Source organism: Globicephala melas, chromosome 15 (assembly GCF_963455315.2).
Source record: "Globicephala melas chromosome 15, mGloMel1.2, whole genome shotgun sequence".
NCBI classification, from domain to species: Eukaryota; Metazoa; Chordata; class Mammalia; order Artiodactyla; family Delphinidae; genus Globicephala; species Globicephala melas.
In genome coordinates, this window is record NC_083328.1 from 19,302,976 (window position 1) to 19,322,623 (window position 19,648).

General features: G+C 42.9%; 1 protein-coding gene across 12 annotated transcripts in view; it reads right to left on the reverse strand.

Annotated features, from left to right (window-relative positions):
- Nucleotides 1–355: 355 nt before the first annotated feature.
- TNRC6A (trinucleotide repeat containing adaptor 6A) overlaps nucleotides 356–19,648 on the reverse strand; it is a 203,106-nt gene continuing 183,813 nt past the window's right edge. For 11 of the 12 annotated variants that reach the window (XM_060285738.1, XM_060285739.1, XM_060285744.1 and 8 more), the window contains 7 exons: nucleotides 10,619–10,777; nucleotides 9,812–9,952; nucleotides 8,280–8,387; nucleotides 6,834–7,055; nucleotides 4,622–4,692; nucleotides 3,695–3,834; nucleotides 356–3,179 (listed from right to left, as the gene is read on the reverse strand). In XM_060285738.1, the coding sequence (XP_060141721.1) occupies nucleotides 2,804–3,179; nucleotides 3,695–3,834; nucleotides 4,622–4,692; nucleotides 6,834–7,055; nucleotides 8,280–8,387; nucleotides 9,812–9,952; nucleotides 10,619–10,777 (1,217 nt within the window). In that variant the 3' untranslated portion in view covers nucleotides 356–2,803. The other variant, XM_060285748.1, reaches the window with a different exon arrangement.

Here is a 19,648-nt window from a genome sequence, read left to right on the forward strand (position 1 = left end):
GGGGAAGGCAGGGTTGGGCAGGCCTACAGGGGAAGGAGAATGGAGCCACAGCAGCAAGGCACAGCAGCTCAGGATGTCTAGAGCTAAGACACGTCCAGGGGCACGGAAGCTGTGTGGCCCTTGCGAGCTATATTTGGAGATGCATGACTGGACGTGTTACAATGTTTAGATCAACTCTTACAGGCCGTTAGTGACTTGAGGTCACAGACCCAGGGGAATGTCACGGTCAAACTAATGGCCTGGACTAAGGACTGAGGGACAGGCAATTGGGAGAGATTAAGAAAGATTTAGGAGTAACACAGTCGCTTAGGGACCAGAGCTGTTGTATTTAAGGACTAGGCAAACACCAAACCACTTTTTAATTTTTTAAATCAAACACTTTATTTTCACAAAACAAGCGCAAAAAACTCCCAAACACTTTAACAATACAATTAACGCAGTTATGAAGTCAATTATATACTACTCAAAGCCCCAAAAGGTCAATCAGCTTAACGTTCCAAACATTTCCAGACATGGTTTTTCAAAGCTACCTTTGGTTTTTGGAAAAACCAGTATGGAAGTCAATATACATTGAATGCATTGAACAACATTTGCTTATATTAAGGTGTCCACCAACATTAGCTTACACCTGGCAAGTTGGAGCATGATCTGAAGTCATACACTGAAATACGTACACAGGTTCTGCCCCGGAGCTCCTGCAGTGAGGAGGGAGGAGGGCCGTGAAGGGGGAAGAAAAAGGCCAGTCCAGGCTGTGGCATTTCTCGTTGTGTAACAGAGGTATGAGAGTTTAACACTAGAACACTGTCAAGTCATTAAGCTTCATGTTCCAAATGGTCTCTTGCTGAGGCTTGAGATGGGCACAAATGGTGGGGAAGATGAGTCACAGAAGAGTTTTGAGCGACAAGATCCCAAAGATGCTCAGAGGGCCGGAAGGAGCAAGCAACAGTTTCCCACTGTTCTCACATTATTTCAGGGTGAAATTGTGTATAAGTTCGGATAAAATATTCAAATATTTGCTTAGATTTTTACCAGTTGCTCTATGAGAACCCTCATACATAGCAACTTTGAAACTTTCATTATAAAAAAGAGCGTACAAATAAATTCACAAAAAAGAGACAATTAATGTTGAGCAGCCAAAAAGTCATGGTTTATTATATCTGAAGAAATTTCATAATTCAAACACAACCAAACTGTACATTTTACAATCACATTCTATTTGTAAACAGTTAAAAGCCACTGACTTCTTTTGCATCTTAGGACACAAACAGTTAGAATCAAGGCAATGAAATGATGGCAAATTCTGTACTGTTAAAATTTTTACCCTTGTTTAGTCTCTCTTCTTTGACTAAGCAAGCATTATAATACCATTTGTGGGCAAAAGAGGGGAAAGGAGAAAGAAATTTTAAAAATGGTGTAACTCGTTAGTTTGCAACAACATTTAAAATTTTCTTTATACAACGAACAATTCTGTAAGCCCAATACCTTGGTTACAGTATGCATAGTTACTGATTTCGGCTTTAAGGTACAACAGTTAAACATTAACACAGTCACAAGAGAGCAGAAACATATAGAGCCACTTGATGGGATTACAAAAAAATTATTACCTACTGATTATTAGCAAACCATCATCACTCACTAATAAAAGGACAGCATCTGAAAGCAGAATCTCAAACTCCAGCTTTAAGCGTTTTTTTGTTGTTTTTTTTTCTTTTTGGCAGAGAAGATTCTTTAACAGAGCAATATGTAGTATCAGTGCTAAAAGTTGGGGTTTTTCTTTTTTTCCTATAAGAAACTACAAGGAGGTTTTTTTTTTTGTTGTTTTTTTTTTTTTTTTTAAACTGGGGAACTGGTTTTCCTGAGAACCATGCTCTTTGATTTAGGACAGGAATAGAAAAACAAAAGAACATGGCCAAATGCTGCTCCTTTTTCCCAGAGATAGAAAGCATCTTTTAAATCATCCTCCATTTTTTTTTGTCTTTTAATTTTTTTTTTTAAATGATGGAAGAGTAAACATTTTTTTCTCAAAAAACAAACAAAAAAATCTGTAAACAAGAAGGTTCAACGTGGGAACCTTCAAAACAAAATGGAAAGCCTATTCAAAGTGCAGGGCCCGTCCTGGGTGGCAGGTGGGCTGCAAGTCACAGCTGTGGCCACAGTTTTTCAAACTGCAGAGCGAATTCTTTAGTTTTATAACATGAAAAAACTGGTGCAATACTTTCATTTATAGTCCTAAGTCAGTATCATAACTTGATCTTTTAAACTCCACGATACCACAATAAGGTAGGCAAACATCAAGGCATAGTAGAGAGCGCACACCTTTTAAGAACATCCTTGAGTAAACATTTACACTGGAACAGCTGCCCCCCCATATTGCCGATTAGACGGAGAGAACATCATTCAGTGCAAAGTTAAAAGCTCATACATTATCAGCCCAAAAAAATGGTTTTGCAAAAAGAAAGAAAGAAGAGAAAAAGAATGAATGGGGGGGGAGGGGTAGAAAGGGGAAAATTAAAAAAAAGAACCCAAAGGCTAAACATGATGAATATACACAAGTGAGCTCATTCTATACGGTGTAGCATGTATGGCGCTATTTGGGAGTGTAAATAGATAGATACCTTTTCACATTATAATATTGGCCTGCATGATTCAAGTATTCAAACTGATATGTTTCAGGGAAAACAAAGTGGAAAATGTGCAGAGAATAGCTGTTCCCACAGGTGGCCCTGGCTGCAGGCGGCGAGCCCAACTTAGTGCTCCTTTCTTTCGCGTCTTGAGGTCGCAGTTCTGAGTCGAGTCTACACTGTTACATGGACTCTCCACCCCCACCCAGGTGGTCAACAGAAAGAAAAGCGTTAATGGGGGACGGGCTGCTAATTCCCCGGGGGTCGCTGCTGCTTGGGGGACCCCACAAGCTTGTGGAATAATGTGGGGTCCCCCAGAGGGAAGTGCCGTGAAGCTCTCCACAGTTGGCTCCCGACAGCCCAGCACCATTCCAGTGATTGAGATCGGCCCGGCTGGAGAAGGAGTGGGAACAGTCGAGGGAGCCCAGCCGGCTCTGGCTGGACCCGAGGGACTGCCAGCTGGGAGAAGGGGTCAGAGACTGACTTTGTGCAAAGAAACGACTGATCTCCTCTTCACTGGCAAGCTCAGCAAGAATAGTAGTGTTCCCCAGTACACACCTGGAGGAGAGAGACACAAGCGGGCTAGCTGAGGGGTCTGGGTCAAAGTCAGGGTGACACTGTCTCTGCTACAAAAGCAGTGGAGGGCGAGAGGGAGAGGGCGGGGCACACAAGGACCCAGCGTGCCCTCCCTTCCAGCCAGCGTGTGCCCCGGAGGCTGCACACGGCGGGGGCACAGCGCCCAGGGCTCTCCAGGCCCAGCCGTGCCACCCGGTGCTGCTGTGGCATCAAGATCATGTCTTCTTGTCCCTAACAAGCAATTTAAGGGACTTTCTAGGGCCATTTGCATCTGGTGTGATGCATCCCTTTCTAAGCGCTGCCCCTGGAGCCCAAGGCACAGTGAGGCGGCAGCTTTTATGAAGCGCTCACTGCGGGACCCCAAGTGCTGGCCCAGAGATGGCACACAGAGTCACCAGCTGCACTTTCATACACACAAGGGAGCCCTAACGAGAGAATTCCAAACTTGCAATCCCAAGGGCATTTTCCAGGTGCCATGCGCAGAATGGCCAACTTACATGTGCAGAGACTTTTGTGCCTTCACTACCTCTTCTTTTGAACTGTAACGGACCAAAGCATTTCCATGCGGGAGGTTCAGGTGGAATGTGATCAGTGGGCCATGCTGCATGCACAGAGTGCGCAGAGTTGAGCCGTCAATCTAGGAAACAGAGCGTGGGAACTGCCAATTAGATGCACCGCTATGAAGACTGTCCGGGTAGGTTGTCCCAGGCTGGGACTCTGGTCCTTTCTCTCTTGCCCAAGGTTCTTCACTCCTGGTGCCACTCTTCACTGGGACTCACTGCTGTGACAGGGTACAGTGCCCCCCTCCCCACCTCCACTGGTCCCAGAGCCATACCTCTGTGGCCTCTAGACTCCTGGACATTCCCCAGATCCCCAATTCCTTAGTTAGTCACTGCCCCTGCTGTGGCTTCATGTCTTCTCTCTTCCCTGCCCTGAGGACAGGATGCATCAAGGCACTGCTCCCTGGGGAGGAGGGGGGTGGGCTCTTAACACCCAGCCTCCAGAGGAGGGGGCAGTCCAGGGACTAAGAAAATGTTCTCATCTAAAAGGGCAGACAAGTTTTCTCAAAGTGCAGTACAAGGACCACCTGCATCAAATCCATCTGAATGCCCTTATGGAAATGCAGGTCCCTGACCCTAGCCCAGATATACTAAATGAGAGTCTGTGGGGTGAGGCCTAGGACTCTCTATTTTCGGTCAGCTCCCATGCATTTTACAGTGTAAAAACCACTGGGTCAGACCACCAGCCTGCCTGAGGCATCTGAAGACCATTCTCTGCTGTTTTCTCTGCCCGGCCTTGACATCTACTCAGCACCACTTTGGAAGGCCTGGGTAGTCCCCATCTCAGACTTCAACCAGAATGCAAACCTTTGCTTCCATGCTACCTGGCGTATCCACATAAGCCAGGATACCTGATGTTCTTACCTGAGGTGTAAGGTTTTTCAGAACAAGCCAATTTGTTATTCTCCCTGAGCTGCTCTCACCCCAGCTGGAACCTAAACAAGGAAGAAAAAGGACAAGTCAGTTTTCCAAGACTGTGGCCTGAATGACTGTTCAGGACAAACATACTCCAGTCAAACTGCAGACATTCAGGAGGACCATCTGGGCTCGTGGCGTCCTCCTCTTCCTTCTTACTTACCTGTGCGTCTACATGGGGTATTTTCTCTGTGGGCCCAAGATGCCGGCTCACTCCAGCTCTGACCAGGTGTTAATTTCTGGGGCACGTGGCTCTGCCTCTGGGTGGAGGGGGCTCAGAGGGCTGCCAGCTCATCACACGGTGGGCTAGTGAACCAAAGGCCAGATGCCTTTGGGGTCTTCCCATTTATAAAGCTAGAACTATCGCAAATGGTAGCCTTTGGGGAATCGCCTCAGCTCACGATGATCTCAGGTTATCAACCGATGACTGCATGTACGTCCCACAGGGTGTGAAGTTCGAGGGGATTTAAGAGCTTGCAGTCGTCCAGACATTCCTCGTTTCAGTCTGGGCTACCACAGGGGCTCCACACCTGGCTCTCCTGCCTGGCCCTACAGCATCGTCTCTCCCTCCCAGCAGCAGAGCTTTAAGACATGATCAAGTCAATTCTGCCTACAACTACTTAAAAGTGCCTCAGACCTGATGAGGATGATTATAATTTATGTGACTTTCTGTTTGAATATAAAAAAAAAAATCCCACAAGGACTCAGCGGCAAAAAATATACAAATCAATTTTCACTGCAAAGTAAAGGAGCTGTTACAGTGGAGGATTCCTGGACTGAATGTCAATATTATGACATAGTGTGCGTGTGTGGTAACTGCAGTCATTGTAGCTTTTGTTGTGGTCATCCATTTACAATGCTTGCTGTCAGTTTATTTATCTCTTGTAAAAATAAAATACAGTGTGTGTGTGTTAAAAAAAAAAAAGAACTTAAAAAAAAAACCAAAAAAACAGTGCCTCAGAAACACTCCGGGTGGCTTAGGAAGATGGCTGCGTGACACAGCTCGTGCCCACTCAGCTCGCCCTGAACACCACCCCTTGCCAAGCTCCAGCAACTCCAGCAGGAAACGCTTGTGCTTTCCCAGGTCTCTGTGCCTGGCACATGCTGCGCCCTCTGCTGGCCTGGCTGTGACTCTTACAGGCTTCCTGAGCCCATTCAACTCCACCAACCCTCCTGAGGGTGAGGGTGCCACCAGGCACTTAGCCGGCATCCAAAACACATCTGTGGCCTGAAAGAACCACTTACACACGACACCAATTACACTAACTTGCATTCAGTGGCTTAGAACAGACTCATGTGCTTTTTTCACATAATTAAAACTTTCCCCCAAAGGAAACACTGCAAGTTTTATTTCAGCCAATCACCTGTCCAAAGAAGAAACTATTAATGAGGTTTTACTGCAATTTTCAGCCTGGAGATGAGAAAGTTCGGTGCATTTGAGGGGTGGGGTAGAACGGATGAACTGGTAGACGAGCTCTGAGTTGTATTTGTGGCTGTGTGTGTTGTGTATGTTGTGCGGAGGCGGGTGAGGACATGATGCCAGTACAAATCCAGTGCTAGCCATTTACGGAAGGAGTAGAGAGGTAAGGGAACCATCTGTCCCAGTTTTCCTGGGACAGTCTGGTTTAGGCCTGTACAGTTAATTAACAGCACCCCTTTTCACTCTCAAACGTCCCTGTTTAATCAATAAATTTTATGATCATCCTAAGTACAGGCCAAGCTTTCACCCAAACAGACCCCATTCTTCAAGGTCCAGGTGGGCTGCTCCCACCTCCCCGGGCTTGTCAGATGACACTTCTGCTCCATGTGACATGGTATTATGACAAGCCTGCCATGAGCAGGAAGTTACTATACCTAATAAGATGAGCCCCTGAGGAACTTCTGAAAGAAAGGAGATCGCCATTCCATTAACTTTATCACTGACAGGTGTGTCTTTGGGGAAATGTAAGTAAACTGGGCAAAATTTAAAATAAAATTTAAGACTCTCAAAAGCATGGCAATTGCAGAAGATAGCAATGAACTAGGAATCTTACGCTAAGTTCTAATCTTACTTTATAGAGGATGCAACAGTCTGCTATTTAGGTCTCTGTTAAACTAGGCTGTTGGTACTGATTAGTGTTCAGCAAATAAACCACATGAAACCTTATGCATGTCGTCTTACCTGGGGTATACCTGGCGTCAGAATTTCCCCATCCTCCACCTACACGAAGGGGAGAATTATCCCACGTAGACAAGGGTGGCTTCTGACCAGTCAGTCCCGGAGGTGGGCGGGACGGAGCAGTGATGTTTTTAGGTGGCAAAGGGACCTTCCACAGCTCATGAGCCAGAGAGGTGTTTGTAACTGAACCAGGAGACCATGTCAATTTGGAATCACTATTTCTGGCTACTCAAAGGAAAAAAACAAAAGTGGGCAAGAGGGGAGATAAACGCTTTCAGAAAAGAGAAAATTTAAATAATGACAACACTCATTCCCCCACTAAAAGCAAATCAAACAAACAAAAAAACTTAAAAAAAACCCCAAATCAAACTAAACTGCAGAACAAACAAAAAGCCAAAAGGAAACCGCTCCCTTGCCTCAAAACAGACTGTCTGTCTCATTAATAGTTTTAAGACCTGTGAAACCCTTAGTCCAGCGTATACAACTACATTGAACACTGCTTTGAGCTGCTCGAAAGTAGCAAGTGGGAACTCCATACCTTAACAACCATAATGAGCTGCTCAGGACCAACACTTAGGCCATTTGATTTAGCATTGTGTTATTCATTCATGAAAAAAGGACTACAAAAGCAGCCCTAACTCAGGGAATCTTCACAGCAGACACTCGCTGGGGGCTACTCTATGCTGAGCGCTGGGCTGCTGGGCGCTTGGTGTACGCTACCTCTAATCCTCACACACATTTTACTGAGGTTCAGAGAGGTTAAGCAACTTGCCTATGGGTCCAGTGCACAGCCAGGAACACAGAAAACTAAATCGAAATAAACCCAAAAAAATGAGCGAGCAGAAGGGGATAGAAAATTTTATAACTTCTGTCACCATCAATTATTTTTTCTACCTGCTCATAAGGAGCATGTCTTTAAGTCAGCACGTCTCAAAGTGTGATGGGAAGACTGGTCACAACACAGTTTATTACTGGTCTGTGACAGTACAAATACAGAAATTCAGAGTGAGCGTTTGTAAACTCTTAACAGCAATCTGATGCTGCTGTAACTCCCAAGTGTGTACTCCAGCAACTCGAAGTCCAGGTTTACTGTATTTTACAAAAGTTACCAGTTTGCAAAGGATTGGGCATTAAAAAAGTAAAAGGTCCTTCACTACAGATTGTTGAGGACTACTGCTTCGAACTAAATTATATTTAATCTGAGACAGCTCTCAGATGAGAGTGGCTATTCAGTGAAACCTGATTATTTTAGTAAATGACTACTGGAGACAGTAAATTTTAAAAGGGGGCAAATGGTGTTAAAAATATCTTCCCAGGCTCAGAAATATACTCTCCCAGCTCCCTGAAAAGAAGACTCTGAATCAAAAGAAGAGGTGAACACAACGGCCCTGGCCCCAGGTTCTGCCCCTTCCTCTGCCAGAGCCTTGGCAAACCCAGGACAAGGCCCACCTGAAGTGCTTTGTGCTGTACTGCTGAGGGGAACGTTGTAGTTGGAGGCACGAATGGATGACCAGGCACTAGTTGAAGGCAGCGTGGTGTTCAAGGATGAGGATGACCCTACACAGGAAAAGAGCACAATTAGTCATCCCCAGAGCAGGGGACATGGCATTCGAGAAGAAGCAAAAGCACCCAGTGGACCTGCACCTTAACAGTATGCCACAGAAAGGAAACAGCCATGTTCAGGGCCACGGGAACGGTGCCCATGACTGTAGCTTCCTTCCTGCCTTCAAAACAGCACGTGGAGAGCTTGCTCACTGTTTCCACCGTGGCTCAAGAGGTATCCCTCCCATTCCGGTCTTCTAATAACTGTCTGTGAGAACACACCCCAACAACGGGATCCAGCAAGAGACAACAGCAGCCCTGCTTCTCAGCAGTGGGCTCCACCAGGGCTCCCAGTCTGTCTCTGAACTCTAATGACTTCTTATTGGGCAGCTCACCAAGGTGCCCTGGCACTGGCACTACCAGTGAGCCAGGCCTCTGTCCCCTCCCATCGTGCCCTACATTCAGTCTCGAAAACCTAGCCTTTCTTCCTATTTTTTAAAAAAATCCCCTTGACCGCTACCCTAGTTTAGCTCCAGACCCGACCATTAATGGGGATCACTGCAACAGCTCCTGCTGCCAGACTCTTTCATTAACCACCAGGCTGTGAGGTTTTATTGCTGGCTCCGTCCCCACGTTCTCCTGTGAAGGCAGTGAGTGGCTTTAACTATTGCTATACACAGTTGGCTGCTAAACTCAGTCGTTTTAGAATGATGAGGATTCTCATCTTACCACTGTGACCTGGCAAACACCTGGTAACACATTCTGTATTTAACGAAGTGCTGACTGTTCTACATTTTCTTTATTACAAACTGTTTAAGGGGACAGCTGTGAGGCTGTACGTTACAGAAAGAGAAGAGATCGTCACTCATTTCATTCACCTTTCTTCTACTGCATGCATGGAGTACTTACATATGCCTGGGGTGAAAGACAACCACGGGGTAGGTGGGAGGAGGATTTCATTGGATAACCCACTAAAAGTGCATCTGGACTGCAGCGACCCTTAAATTTTTCTTATTTTCAGTCTCTGGGAGACAAAGAAAGCCAATTCCTTCTCCAGATGAAAGTTCTTTAACATCCAGAGTGTATAAACAAATAATAATATAACATCTTCCATAAGAAACACCCATTTCTTAATAACCACAATACGGAAACTTGTTATAAAATGGGTAACAACCTTCAGTTGTTAATAGTTACTGGAAAGCAAGTGTCTGCTGGTCCTTTGCGTTTACCCCATCAAGTGATAATAAATCCTCATCATTTTAAAAGTGGCTGAAGAGTCACCCACGGGAAACCGAGAATTCTGTTATCCCTGTCACGAGCCCCTTGGAGGTCAGGCGCTGTGCTGTGCTGGAGTGACTCTCGCTGCTCAAACTTTCACATCTACTTTGAGCCACTGTCCTGCATCATTCAGAAATCCTGAGTCGTATCCGCCTACATACCACTGTTCCTGTCCCTGAGGTGGTCGACTTCCCGCACAGTATTAATTGAAAGATTGTTTATGACACTGCCAGGAGTGACATAAGGGTCAGTTTCAGGGTCAATGTTTGGATAACCTTTCCATGGTTCACCAGGGCGAAATTCTGGAAATAAAAATTTAAAATTAGTTCAGGCTTAATCATCAGCTGAAAATCCATCGGTAACTACCCAAAAGTTTTATTCCTAAAGTCTATGCAATTATCAAATATCTCCCAATACTCTCAAATTATTTTCCAATACCCTAACAGGCTGACTCAATATCACAATTAATATACTGTTTTTTATGAATAACTTGCAACTTTTTTCTGGGTTTATATATCCTTAGAAGTAACACTTTAAAAAAAAAAAAAGTAACACTTTAAAGTGCTTTATTACAAATCACAAAGCCACAGCAAGTTGGAGAGGACGAAACAGGTCACAGGTGCATTTCTGGTGATTCCTCAGTAAATGCAAATGCTGTCACCTCTGTCCCCAGACACAGCTAGAGAAGAACAAGGAATGAAGGTTTATATCATTCTTCGCGCTGGCCTAATCCCTTTGTGGGACTAACCCCGCCTTCACAGACTGGAGCATAAAGGCGCTGGCAATGGGCCAGGTCACTCATCAGCCCAAGACCTGGGCTCAACTTCCCTTTCCCATTTCTGTGTTCTTCCTCATCCTTCGCGTAGTTCAGTCCAATCACAGATTCAGGGCCAAATCATTAGTATATCTAGAGGTATCGAAACCTTAATGGACACAAACTCTCATAAAAGAAGATGTCGGCATTTTACCTGGTGGCCAATTAACACTGCTAGAGCCGTTAGGCGATTTGGCACGTGGCCAGCCATCTCCTACTGAACCCGGAGGACTGGCTGGTGAAGTACTGCTGTTCATAAAGTCATAGGGAACAAATGGAGACTCTTCCAGCCTGAAACCACTTGAAATAGCACCTAAAGAGAGAAAATGGAAGGGAAATGTGACCAAAATATAGTATCACATTTATTTCTTGTAGTTTGTCAAATATAGTAAGAAAACTTTTCATTAGATCTGTGGGTTCCAAACTGTCCTGTAGATTATGTGACGATGTGAGGAGAAAAGAAAGCCCTGTGCTTTCTTCCAGATTTCAATCACTTCTAGCCTCTGATATGAATGAGGCCCTTGCCCACAACGACAGTATATTTTCACAAAAAGCCAAGTAAATGGACAGAGGGCAGAAGGAGAGAATGTGTGTCAAGGAGGGGGCAGGGACAGCATGGAGAGTCTGGGGGAAAAGATTCTAGCCAGTGGGTGCGGCCTGCACAAAGACTTGAGGAGAAAAACTGTTCGGCACATTTGAGGAACTGAAAGATCATTTTGCCTGAAAAACAGTAAACGGGAGAGAGAACAACATGAAGGAGTGGGGCCCTGATCTTGAAGGGCAGAGATGACCAAGTACATTTTGTTTTAAATGCTTGGAATTCAAAGATCCTGAGGTGGGGTGTGCACACTCTAGCTGTCCCAGGCCCTACCACTCCAGACTGGCCTATGCCCTGCCTGTTCCCCGAAAGCATCAGAATTTACAACACCCTCAGACAGGGCTTTGTAGGACTTGGCAAGGAGTTCTTTATGCTGAGGGGTTTTAGGAAGGGAAGTAATACAACCCCATTTGTTTTGAGGTCACATTTGCTGCAGTGTGGAAAATGGAAGGAAGGCTAGCATAGAAGCAGGGAGACCATTAGGAGACACAACAGATGCATACACTATGTATTTTGGAAGCAGAATGGGTACTATTCACAGATGGACTCAACGTGCAGACTGGAGAAAGGAAGAAATCAAGAATGTCTCTTAGGCCCAAATACCCATCAACAGATGAATGCACAAACATAATGTGGTACATATTGTCCAATTCAACTATAAAAAGGAGTGAAATACATGTGCATGCTACAACACGATGAACCTCGAAAACATTACGCCAAGCCAAAAATACCAGTCAAAACAGACCAGATATTACATGCTTCCACTTATATGAAATGTCCAATACAGACACATCTACAGAAAACAAAAATATTAGTTTTTACTTATGGCTAGAGAGATGGGAAAATGGAGGTGGGAGAAATGACACCTAAGGGGTTCTTCTAGGGTAAGGAAAATGTTCAAAAGTTGATTGTGTGGGGCTTCCCTGGTGGCGCAGTGGTTAAGAATCCGCCTGCCAATGCAGGGGACAGATTCGAGCCCTGGTCTGGGAAGATCCAACATGCCGTGGAGCAACTAAGCCCGTGCACCACAACTACTGAGCCTGCGCTCTAGAGCCTGCGAGCCACAACTACTGAGCCTGCGTGCCGCAACTACTGAAGCCCGCGCACCTAGAGCCTGTGCTCCGCAACAAGAGAAGCCACTGCAATGAGAAGCCCACGCACCGCAATGAAGAGTAGCCCCTGCTCACCGCAACTAGAGAAAGCCCACGTGCAGCAACAAAGACCCAACGCAGCCAAAAGCAAGCAAAAAAAAAGTTAAAAAAAAAAGTTGATTGTTGGATGGATACCCAACTGAGAATGTTACTGAAAGCCACAGAATTTTATACTTTAAAAGGAGAAATTGTATTATATGTAAATTATCTCAAACTTTTTGAAAAAGAGAATGCCTCTTAAACTTCTAGCTTTAATAACTTGATTGAAGGAGGTACAATTTCTGGGATGGGGAGGAGCAAGGGTGAAGAAAGTCAAATTGAGCAGGTCCCTGTGTGGCCCTCGCGTGTACAAAAGCCATTCCATGTCCCCCATTTCTTGTTTGTAGAAAAAAGGTTTCAGCCTCCTAGACCTTCCCTGAGCCCCAAAGGGCAGATTCAAACAGTTACTAATCTGGGGAGTGAGGGAATGCAGAAACAAAGGAAAGGCAGTCAAGAAACAATAGTGTAGCCACCGGCCGGATCCTGGTTCCTCCTCAAAAGATATACATCACAACCTGATAGAAATCTGAGTTCTTCTACAGGAACTGAGGCCCCCAACCCAGGTGGAGGATGGTAACTTCAGGCTGATCACAAACACTGGACCACAGACTGGATGGGACCAGAGGGCTAACGACCGAGACTCCTGGAACACCACCGTGTTATTTCCCCACCAATCAACCAGAGGAAGGTTACACCCCCTGTAGCCCCCCCACCCCAATTTCGCCTATAAAAATTCTTCCCCCCCTTAAAAGCATTGGGGAGTTTGCGCTTTTTGAGCACAAGCTGTCCATTCTCCTTGTTTGGCCTTGCAATACTCCGTTCTCTATTCCAAACTCTGACATTTCAGTTTGTTTGGCCTCACTGCGCATCAGATGAACTTGGATTTGACAACAGAAGGAAAACCAAGTGTCTTGTCCATTCATGTAGAGTTTGAAACAGATGTAAGGAAAGCCCTGGTTCATGGACTCAAGGCTGCTCCAGCTATGAGCTTCTGGTAAAATACAAGACCTCATGCCACTCACTGGTGGGCACTAACCTACCCCTGACTTGATTCAGTTATTCCACCAATTCCATTTCCCTCTCTTCTCTGGCTTCCTCATCTAGTTATTACTTTTATCGTAGTGAACTATGTATCTTAGGCTAATTAAAACCACTTGGAAATACAGTGGGATATATAAAGTAGTAGTTGCAAGTAATACAGTAAGTAAGCATAACTGCCAAATCTGAAGTGATTAATTCTTACACAAGAACCAGCAATGATGAAAGCATCCGCCCCCCTTTTTAAAAAGAAACAATATCTACTTATTCAAACTTCATTGTATTTAAAAGGACAATAGACACAACTTAAGCGGCAGCCATGATCCAATTACATTCTATTAGACACTGCATGGGAGAGCATCAGAAAAATGAAATGTAAAATTTATGTGGTAGGTTTAGTTTAAGCAAATAGAGCTGGATTTACACTGGAGAAGTGGTGCCGTCTTAGAGGTAGGGCACTCATGAGATGACAATGACGGCAATAGCAATAATGATGAAAGCTGAGACCCACCGGCCACTTATGTGTCTAACCCTGTTCTAGTGCTTAGGCGCTTCAGAGTTACTGCCTTATCAATCCTCAAAACATCACAAGCATTACTATTATTACTCCCATTTAGCAGATGAGGGACCAAAGTTCAGAAAGGTTAAGCTACTTGCCAGCAGCTAATAAACAGCAGAGCTAATTAGGAGCAGAGGTAGGTGTCAATTCTAGGGTCCATATTTATTTTGACATTTTGCCATTGTCTCAGCTCCCACTCCCTCTCTTAAGGAAAATTCCAAACATGATATACCACTGTATGGCAAATTAGCTTAGAATTGAGAGCTGCTTGATTTCATGTTTCAATGTTCCTTCAATTACATGACAATTTCACCTTTAATTTCTGATAATCATCAGTCCAATGTGTACAAACCAGCAAACTGACCTTTAAGCCAAGTTTAGTCAAAGTTTCAAGATAAAATCCAATGAAAAGGGAAGGAATGAATGTAACAAAATATCCTTTTAATACTAATCAGAGGAACAATGATTTGTTGTTACTTAAGTCAGAAAACAAGAGTCTCCCCTGGCTCTTCCCTATTATTTTAAAATCACTAAGTCCTGTCAATCCTGCTGCCTACCTAGCTCTTTTTTCTCCTCCTGTGATTGCAAAGATTTCTGAATTACTTTGTTCTGGGTCCCCCTGTATATAGCATAGAGTCAGATTTTGCTTTATGATCCAATATGAATTTCTTTTAATTTCTTTATAGATTCTTTAAAAACTCTTTGAAAATGCTGATTTATCTTTTCTGAAACTGTGGAAGGCTTATAGTTTTTGTTTAGTGGGTATCTTTATAACTTACACATTTAATCTTCATTTCTTTTTAAAATATTTTGATTGAGATATAATTGACATACAACATATTAGTTTCAAGTGTACAACATAATGATTTGCTATTTGTATATATTGTGAAATGATCATATAGCTTTTGAATAATGACACATGAGATCAGACTACTGTCATCTCGTTTGACCACGCTCTGGATTAGGCAGAAGTTTCCTAACTAATCTCTCTGTCCACTTCTACTCCCCAGTTCTTCACACTGCCTCTTCAAAAATGCCAATCTGATCATGTCACTTTCCAGCTTAAAACTCTTCCAACAGTTCTCCATTACAGAGGAGTAAAATTCAAACTCTTCTGTAGTTTGTAAGGCTCTTAAAACTCTAGCCTCTACTAACGCTTTATGGTTTTCCCTCCTTTGACCTCTGCCTGGTTAATGCCTGTTTATCCTTCATATCTCAGCTTAAGGGATCACAGGCCTCCTGGAAACCATTCCCAACTGCCCTCAACTAACTCTAAGACTAAAATAAATGTATTCCAGCTCCTGAACATTGTACTTTTCTCTGGCAATGAGGAGGGGAAAGGGATTTTCTAAACTCTGGTAAGTCACAGAATCTTAGGACCATAAAGTATCACAAATACCCCAGTCCAAACCTCACTTGACCCACAATTCCCCTGTTAAGCGGCCTTGCCTCCACTCTACTCTACTTCCCTTAATGAATCTCGTTTTTTGACTCTGGAAGGTGTGCAGTAAAGGGTCAGCACAGGGCTAGACTGCACATGGCAAAGAGCTTCAGACTAGTCCTTGATGGCTCCTGGGTTCCTGTAACTCACAGAATAGCACGCCAGATTAAGAGTTCCTCTGCATACACTGGGCCATGGCCATGCCAGAGAGTTTATGATAACAATGTGATTTATGGTGAACATCTGTTTTTGTTTGCATGGGGCCTGGGTTACGCTGTTTTGGTCTGAACTCTGAAGGGTCTGCAGGGGGTTGGAGACTGACAAGCAGGTGTGCTCCATGTCTACACAATTGACCCCTGACAAAAAAATGAGGACACTGAGGCTTAGCTGAGCTTCTCTGGCTGGCAATACTTTGTACATGTTGTAACACATTGTTGCTGGGAGAATTAAGTCCGAGAAACTGCACTGAGAGAGGACAACAAAAGGCTGCTCCTGGTTTCTCCTGGACTCTTTTCTATGTGCCTTTTTCCTTTATTGATTTTAATCTGTATTCTTCTGCTCTAATAAACCATAACCATGAGTATTTCCGTTTTTCTGAGTTCTGTGAGTTCTTCTAGGAAACCAGTGTACTTGGGGATCTCTGACACGGAAGATTCTCTTGAATTTGCCCTTTCTTCTCTGCTCCACAACTATCTTACTAGCCCTCTAAGCTTCACTAGATGGGGATAAAAATAGAACCCACGTAAGATTGTGATGCAAAAGATCAGAGCCAGTCAAGCGTCCCCACAGGCCTCTCCTGTTTCCAGGCTCAGCCCATCTCAGCCCAGCCTGACTACTGCTATCGGATCATTCCCGCTTAAAAAATGATCTCTACACTACTCTGGTACTATGGAAAAACAACCCCCGTTTTCTACAACATGGAAATACAAATGCCAATAAGGCCAATCAGGTTTTATATACAAGTGAAGCAACCTGCCTACAGAAAAAAAATCCCATGGTCCCTCCTCAGATAGAAACATGACTACGGGGAAATATTCCCCTGGTTAGGGAGTACAGAAAAATATTTCTCCACCAATGGGAGGGAAGGTACAGGTGTGAGGGGAATGGGAAGAATGAGCCATGGGCAGCAGCCACTCAACTCTGGGTGGTGACTGCTCTGGAGCTTGGTGCTGGCAGACCTTCACATTTCTCCAGAGATGCCAGAAATCTGAATCTGTACGTGAAATTTCCTGAATGTTTAAACAGATGCTGGTTCAAAAAAAATATTTTCAAAATAGTGTGTAACAAAGCATAACACTCAGACCAGTTTTGGGATCTCTTCTAGAATACAAAGTTAGATGCCAATTTTATTTTTATAAGGACAAAATAACAAACTGCACCAAAATAATAATGGAAATAAGACGATGAACATTTCTCTATTTTTTTAATGTAAGGAAAACTGAAAACAAAGCAAACAAATAAAAAGAGTGTGCCTGAGAAGAAGATTCTATCTCTACCAGGAGAAAGAGAGATAGTAAGAGAAGGAAAAGAACCACAGAGCCAAGAGGAGCGCTTCTGGGAGAAAATGATAGTATAAACAATTAGAGAATTATTATGGTAAGAAAAAGCACTTTCTTTAAACAGACTGAAAAGCTTAAAAAAAAACAAAAAACAAAACCCCAACCTTTTAAGACTTGAAATTTAGAGGGTTCTTATATACAGATATAAAACCAACCTGGTCTTTCTTTCTAGAGATGAAGACCAAAACCACACCAGGTCAAGGTATATTTCTGAAGTCATTTTTACAAGGAAGGAAAAAATACAACAATGAAGAAAGAATAAAAGCAACCACAGAGAAGAAATTCTATCAAACAGTCTTGATTTTTAAGGGGATAAAGTAAAAGTCTGGAGATCTCAAAATAGTATCCATGAAGGGAAGACTACTAGTCTTGGGCTGCTTCACATTAGTTACAGGGCCTGCTAAAGTAAAGAAAATGAGAACATTTCGGGGGTGGGGAAGCATATAAAATTTTTGTAATTTTTATTAACAATACAAAAATAATTTAAAAAAAGAAAAACTGACAGTTCCAAGATGTCAAGTTAAGTAAATAAAGAACAGTAGAATAAACTCACACTTATGGTCAATTAATCTACGACAAAGGAGGCAAGAACATACAATGGAGAAAAAGACAGTCTCTTCAGTAAGTGGTGCTGGGAAGACTGGACAGCTGCATGTAAAAAAATGAAATTGGAACATTCTCTAACACCATATACAAAAATAAATTAAAAATTGACTAAAGACCTAAATGTAAGACCAGAAACGATAAAACTCCTAGAGGAAAACATAGTCAAACACTCTTTGAGATAAATCCTAACAGTATTTTTTTGGATCCGTCTCCTAAAGCAAAGGAAATAAAAGCAAAAATAAAAAAATGGGGCTTCCCTGGTGGCGCAGTGGTTAAGAATCCTCCTGCCAATGCAGGGGAGACGGGTTCGAGCCCTGGTCCAGGAAGATCCCACATGCCGCAGAGCAACAAAGCCTGTGCGCCACAACTGAGCCTGCGCTCTAGAGCCCGCGAGCCACAACTACTGAGCCCGTGTGCCACAACTACAGAAGCCCACGCACCTAGAGCCTGTGCTCCGCAACAAGAGAAGCCACTGCAATGAGAAGCCTGCGCACCGCAACGAAGAGTAGACCCTGCTTGCTGCAACTACAGAAAAGCCAGTGCGCAGCAACAAAGGCCAGATGCAGCCAAAAATAAATAAATAAAATAAATTTATTTTAAAAAAATAAACAAAAATAAACAAATGGGACCGAATTAAACTTAAAAGCTTTTGCCCAGCAAAGGAAACCATTGACAATGAAAAGACAACCTAATGAATGGGAAAAAATACTTGCAAATGATATGACTGATAAGGGGTTAATATCCAGAATATATAACAGCTCATACAACTCAACATATAAAAAAAAACAACACCCAATTTAAAAATGAGCAGGAGACCTAAACAGTTTTGCAAAGAGGACATGCAGATGGCCAAAAGGCACATGAAAAGATGCTCAACGTCACTAATCATCAGGGAAATGCAAATCAAAACCACAATGAGATATCAGCTCTCACTGTCAGAATGGCTATCATCAAAAAGACCACAAACAAAAATATTGATGAGGATGTGGAGAAACGGGAACACTGTGCACTGTTGGTGGGAATGTAAATTGGCACAGCCGCTGTGGAAAACAGTATGGAGGTTTCTCAAAAAATTAAAAATACAACTACTAATGACCCAGCAATCCCACTTCTGGGTATATATCCAAGAGAAATGAAAACAGGATATCAAAAAGACATCTGCACGTTTATTGCATCATTATTCACAATAACCAAGATATGGAAACAACCTGAGTGTCCATCAATGAATGAAGAAGGTGTTGTATACACATACAAAGGAATAATATTCAGCCTGGAGAAAGAAGAAAATTCTGCCATTTACAACAACACGGACGAACCTTAAGGGTATTATGTTGAGTAAAGTAAGTCAGACAGAGAAGGAAAAATACTGTATATCACCTATACGTGGATTCTAAAAAAATACAACAAACTAGTGAACATAACAAAAAAGAAACAGATTCAGATATAGAGAACTAGTAGTTACCAGTGGGGAGAGGGGCAAGATAAGGACAGGGGATTAAGAGGCACAAACTATTAGGTATAAAATAAGCTACAAGGATATACTGTACAACACAAGGAACTTAGCCAATATTTTGCAATATCTACAAATGGAGTATAACCTTTAAAAGTTGTGAATCACTATATTGTACACCTGTAACTTATATAATATTGTACATCAACTATATTTTAATTAAAAAAAAGAATAACAGGAACATACACTGAAGTAAAGGAGAAAGAGCATCAACCTCCTTATTCTGAAAAAGAGAACGTTACTAGAATATGTTCATTAGATTGCTATGTATACAAGAATAAAACTATTTGTTTAAGCTAATTACTAAAAAACAAAAACTAACTGCTCACATTCCAGGTTTATGCAAAATCAAACAATAAAATGCATGATGAAAAAATAAAAAACAGATACTAAGTTTAAAAAAACAGAGAAGATAAAATACAAAATTAAAATATAAAATTACTAATTGAATTGACTGAAAAACAAACTTATGATAATAGGCTGCTTATAAGAAGACATCACCACCCACTACCTGCATGTCACGTGCCAGGCAATGAGGTAGGAGCTTAATAGTTATTATCTCATTCAATCCTCAACAGTTCTATGATGCATCATTTCCACTTTACAGATGCAAACACTGTGGCTTAGAGGTTAAGAACTGGGATCAAATCCCAGGTCTATCTGCCTTCAAAACCTATGCTGCG